We start from the raw sequence: 4,583 nt of genomic DNA on the forward strand, positions 1-4,583 counted from the left end.
TTCGTCTAAAGTCTGTTTCTTTAACTTGGCAGATAAGCTCCATCTCTCGGAGGCTGTTGATGATGTTGCGGCTTGCCGTCCATTCGATATCGGCCATATGGGATCTTTTGTCGTGTTCCTCTGGGTGGAGGATGCTCGTTCGTCCTGAGTTGGCCAACTCTACGTGTTGTTCCAGGAGAGGATAAGACCTGCTAGGTGATGGGATGCCTTCATATTGGGCTAACAATATGAACTTTTCAAATCTAAAAATGCTACATGTCTTCATTTAATTTGTTGGTATGCAGACACGAAATGCATTAGCTAGCACTTATTCAGCGCCTCAGAGATCTGCCAGTTCAGGTGCTCTTTTAATTGGAGATCCTTCAGTTATGCGGGACAGAGCTGGAAACTTTGTTCTTCCGCAAGCTATTGTCATGAAGCTGAGAGATCGTCTCAGAAATGAAGAAGTTGCTGCAGATTTATTCCTTTGTGGAACCAAAAATGGCCTAACATATTGTCGTGAGTCTATGGCTTTTTCTATTTTTCAGCTTTTACTTCTGATGTAAAATTTTCTGCACATAACTAGCAAATGTCTTACAAAGCATATAAAGGGTATTGTCATATGAATCATATTTTGGATTTTTTGCCAACCATTTTGACTTACTCTTGGGAAATTCTTGTTGCTGTTCTGAGCAAGGTATTGAGGCTGGACAAGTTGGTCTCAGATTGGTTAGCAAGGGTGATAGGTTGACAACCATTGCTAGCGAATGGAGTATAGGTTTTGCCTGTATCACGATAGCAAAAGATGAATACGTTCATCCCCAACATCCTCACCAATTCATCTCAGAATCAACACGAAAAAATTCTACCTGCTTCACATATGCATGGAAGGTATAGACTACCTAATAAAGCAACACAGTCATTTTTTTGGAATCTCAAATTTAATATTATGATAAAATAACCTTCGATACTTGTTGTAATTTTAGTTTTTGGTTATTTGTATTAGCATACAGTCAAATACATGGTCATGATGCAAACTTATAATTTTATACAGGTGGCATATTGTGACAGTTATTTTAGATGCTGAGTTCGGTGAGGCTACCTCCTATGTTGATGGACGTTATGATGGATGTCATACCACTCCATGGGACTAATTGCATACGGGAGGAAGGAACCGGTGTTTGGGCTGGCTTAGGCCACCGGTAGATTTGGATGCTTTTGGAAGGTCTGACAGTGAAGATGGGGATTCTAAGTGCCAAATAATGGATGCCTACCAGTTGGACAAGGGATAGGGGTGTAAATAAGTTAAGTCGTTCGTGAGCTATTCGAAACTCGATTCGATAAAAGTTCGTTTGAGCTCGTTTAATGAGGTTCGTTAAGATAAACAAATCAAACTTAAGCTTCACATTATTCGGATCGTTAGCTCGTAAACATGTTCGTTAAGCTCATGAATTAACTTTTAAATAAAAAATAATAATTTTGATATCGAATTTATAGATTTTACACTCTATTTATGAAAAATATAGATAAATATATTAAATTTATTTATTAGAATAAAATTATAAATGTTAATAAGAATATTATAATTTTTTAAAAAATATATAATTTAATTTTTAATAAATATTTAAATTTATAATTTATATTTATTAAGCTCGTTTAGGTTCGATAAAAACTCGAATAAGTTCGTGAGCCACGAATATATTCGTTAAATAAAGCTCGAGCTCGGCTCGATTATAAATAAGTCAAACTCAAATATCCAAGAGTTCGACTCGACTCGACTCAATTACACCCTAATCGAAGACATATATTTTTATACATGTTTTCTTGTTCCTTTGTTATTCAGAAATATAAAGTTCACATCTTTTGACTGACGGAAAAATAATGGAGTTAGATTGTCGATCTGAACTTGGCCTCCCACTTCTACACCACATATTCTAAACATTATGGGTTGTTGTTTTTTTTTTAAAAAAATATTAGTGATCAACAAATGGAAAAGGATTTTTTTAACAAATTAGTGTTGTGTCTCTATTGAAGGAAAGAGGATAGATTGTATGACATTCCGTAAGTTTATTGTGTGATTTTAAAATTTATAAATTAATTATATTTATTTATTAAATATATCAGTACTTATTAATAATCTTATCGACTTTAGTAAATATAAATAAAAAAATTATTTTTTATTATATTTTTTTCTTCATCTGTTAATTTTAATATGAGTCATATTCACTTTCTTTTAAATTTTTATTACAGTAACTAAAAGATTTTTACATCTAACTTTGATATTATCATGACAATTTCGATAGTAATAATTTTTCTTTTTCTTTCGTCAATAATTCTGGTAGAAATTTTGATAATATTAATTATAGTAAGATAAAGTTATTATTAGTTGGTTTTTTTTTTTTTATCTTTGTTTATTTTTTTTTCTTCTTTTGGTTTTTTCTTTTCTGTTCGTTCTGTTAAGGAAAAAACAAGCGGAAAAAAAAACGAAGAAAAAACAAAGCAGCAAAAAAACAAAAGAAAAGCGGAAAAAAAACGAAGAAAAATCAAAGCACAAATACAAAAACAAAAAATAAAGTGAAAAAAAAAAAGTAAAAACAATATCTTCTTGTAATTTTACTGAGATCCTTGTAGCTTTATAAAATACATCTTTCTCTTTCCTATGATTCATTCTTTTTTTCATTAAGTTTAATTATAATAAATATTTATTTTAAAAATTATAATTTCTTCCTTTACTTTGTGTTCAAGACTTACTTGGTTATGTTAATGATACTTCATCTCCACCTCAAAAAGATGATTCATACTATGCTATTTGGTTTAAGAAAGATCAATTAGTATTATTTTAGTTAATCTCATCAATTATGGAGCCTATACTTCTCATGCTTGTTGGTCTCAACACCTTTTGTCAGGTTTGAGAAGCTCTTGATCATTCTTTTGTATCCCACTCTCAAGCACAGGTTCTCCAACTTTGTCTACAATTACAGTCTATGCAATGAAGAGATGTCTCAATTAACGACTATATGCAATCAGTCAAGACTATTGCTAACAATCTAACTGCAATTGGACATCTGATCTCTAATCCAGAACTATTAATGCATGTTCTTGCATATTTTGATCCTCAATATGATAGCTTTGTTCCTAGTATGATGACTTGCATAGATCAAGTATAACTCGAAACTCTTTATGGTATGCTATCCTCTCATGAAAAACTTCTACAAATACAATCTGAAAGATGTCAGATTCTCTATCTTTATCGATACATATGATTAGTAAAGCTCCACAACCTGATCAACGTAATCAGTCTTCTCCCCAACATGGTCATCAAAATCAGATTGGAGATTTCAGAGGCCGAGGTCGAGGCCAAGCTCGAGGTCGAGGTCGAGGTCAAGGATGCTATCAGATTTGCTTCAACTATGGTCATTATGCTCAAAATTATTATAAAAGATATTATTTAGATTTTCGAGGAGGACCTGTATCATCAAATCACCCCTCCCTCATTTTGATAATCTAGTACTCAATCATCTCATTTTGGAGCATTCTCACTCTGCATCCCTCCTAATGCAACGTCATTAGTTCCTGAAACCCCAGGATGTCATTCGGATTCTGGAGCGACTCATCATGTTACATCGGAGTATGATATCTTGGGTCCCGTGGTAGTTTTGATGTGATCAACCAAGTTGAGTTAGGTCTTGTTGTGTTTGATCCTTGTGTCTAAGTGTGCAGGAGCTTAGGAACACATGAAGTTGAGCAGAAGACACAACTAGTGAGAAGGATGACACGGGAAGGGAGCTGACGGACTCGGTGCATCCGAGGGATGAGGTGTTGCGAAAGAGTACACCGGTGGACGAGAAGGACGTGCGCGACGTTCCGAGGGATGAGAAACTGGAGCAAAAGCCTGCTCTAAGAGAAGACCGGGAAATAGGTTCGGGTGAGCTCTATCCCGGATAGCCGCGATCACCCAGGCGATTGGAGCAGTAGAAGAGCAAAAAGAAGGTTGGAAATACTGCTAGAGGCACCTTCTGTTGGATCGAAGAGTTTCTCTAGGGGGGGGGTGAATAGCGATTAAAAAAAATTATCGTCTAGAGTACGCAGCGGAAAAATTGAAAACAGAAAGAATGACACAAGTAGTTTTTACTTGGTTCAGAGCCTGTGTCGACTCCTATTCCAAGGTCCGCACGTAAGAGTGTTTTCGATAGGTAATCCACTAGCAATTCGAAATGAATGTTACAAAAGAAATACAGGAATTACTTAGCAAACAAGAACAGACAATAAGGAAAAAGGAAACATAAAAATAGAACTTGTCGGTGAGCTTTCGTAGCTGTTAGTTAGTCCTAGGAAAACATACCGGTTTCACTGTACAAAATTTTTTTGTACAAGTGTAGAATCTTTTCTTAAATAACTTATTGTGTTCTTTAGAAATTAAATTAGGAATCGCAGACGGAACTTAACATCATTGATTCCAAATTTAACTTATCTGCTCTTAATGGTTTAGATTTGAATCGCAAGCGGAACTTAACACTATTGATTCAAATCCACCTATGTTATTAATTCCATTAAATATTAATTTTCAAAATTGGCTTCCAGGACTGCATGGCGAGGCACATGAC

The 4,583-nt window shown here is 34.6% G+C and overlaps 1 protein-coding gene across 1 annotated transcript; it reads left to right on the forward strand.

The window, feature by feature from the left end:
• The first annotated feature begins 213 nt into the window (after positions 1 to 213).
• LOC121990239 (calpain-type cysteine protease DEK1-like) lies at positions 214 to 1,355 on the forward strand. Its single transcript, XM_042544413.1, has 3 exons — positions 214 to 498; positions 677 to 870; positions 1,034 to 1,355. The coding sequence occupies exons 1-3, from the start codon at positions 279 to 281 to the stop codon at positions 1,064 to 1,066; spliced, it is 447 nt and encodes a 148-aa protein (XP_042400347.1). The 5' UTR covers positions 214 to 278; the 3' UTR covers positions 1,067 to 1,355.
• The last annotated feature ends 3,228 nt before the right edge of the window (positions 1,356 to 4,583 follow it).

The sequence above is a fragment of the Zingiber officinale genome, chromosome 6B, assembly GCF_018446385.1.
Source record: "Zingiber officinale cultivar Zhangliang chromosome 6B, Zo_v1.1, whole genome shotgun sequence".
In the NCBI taxonomy this organism is placed as follows: Eukaryota; Viridiplantae; Streptophyta; class Magnoliopsida; order Zingiberales; family Zingiberaceae; genus Zingiber; species Zingiber officinale.

Bases quoted from the DNA above. Each gene is read 5' to 3' on its own strand.
- LOC121990239 (XM_042544413.1), top strand. From the start codon at position 279: ATGCAGACACGAAATGCATTAGCTAGCACTTATTCAGCGCCTCAGAGA. The intron at 499-676 runs GTGAGTCTATGG...GTTCTGAGCAAG, and splicing joins AAATGGCCTAACATATTGTC to GTATTGAGGCTGGACAAGTT. The intron at 871-1,033 runs GTATAGACTACC...AATTTTATACAG, and splicing joins GCTTCACATATGCATGGAAG to GTGGCATATTGTGACAGTTA.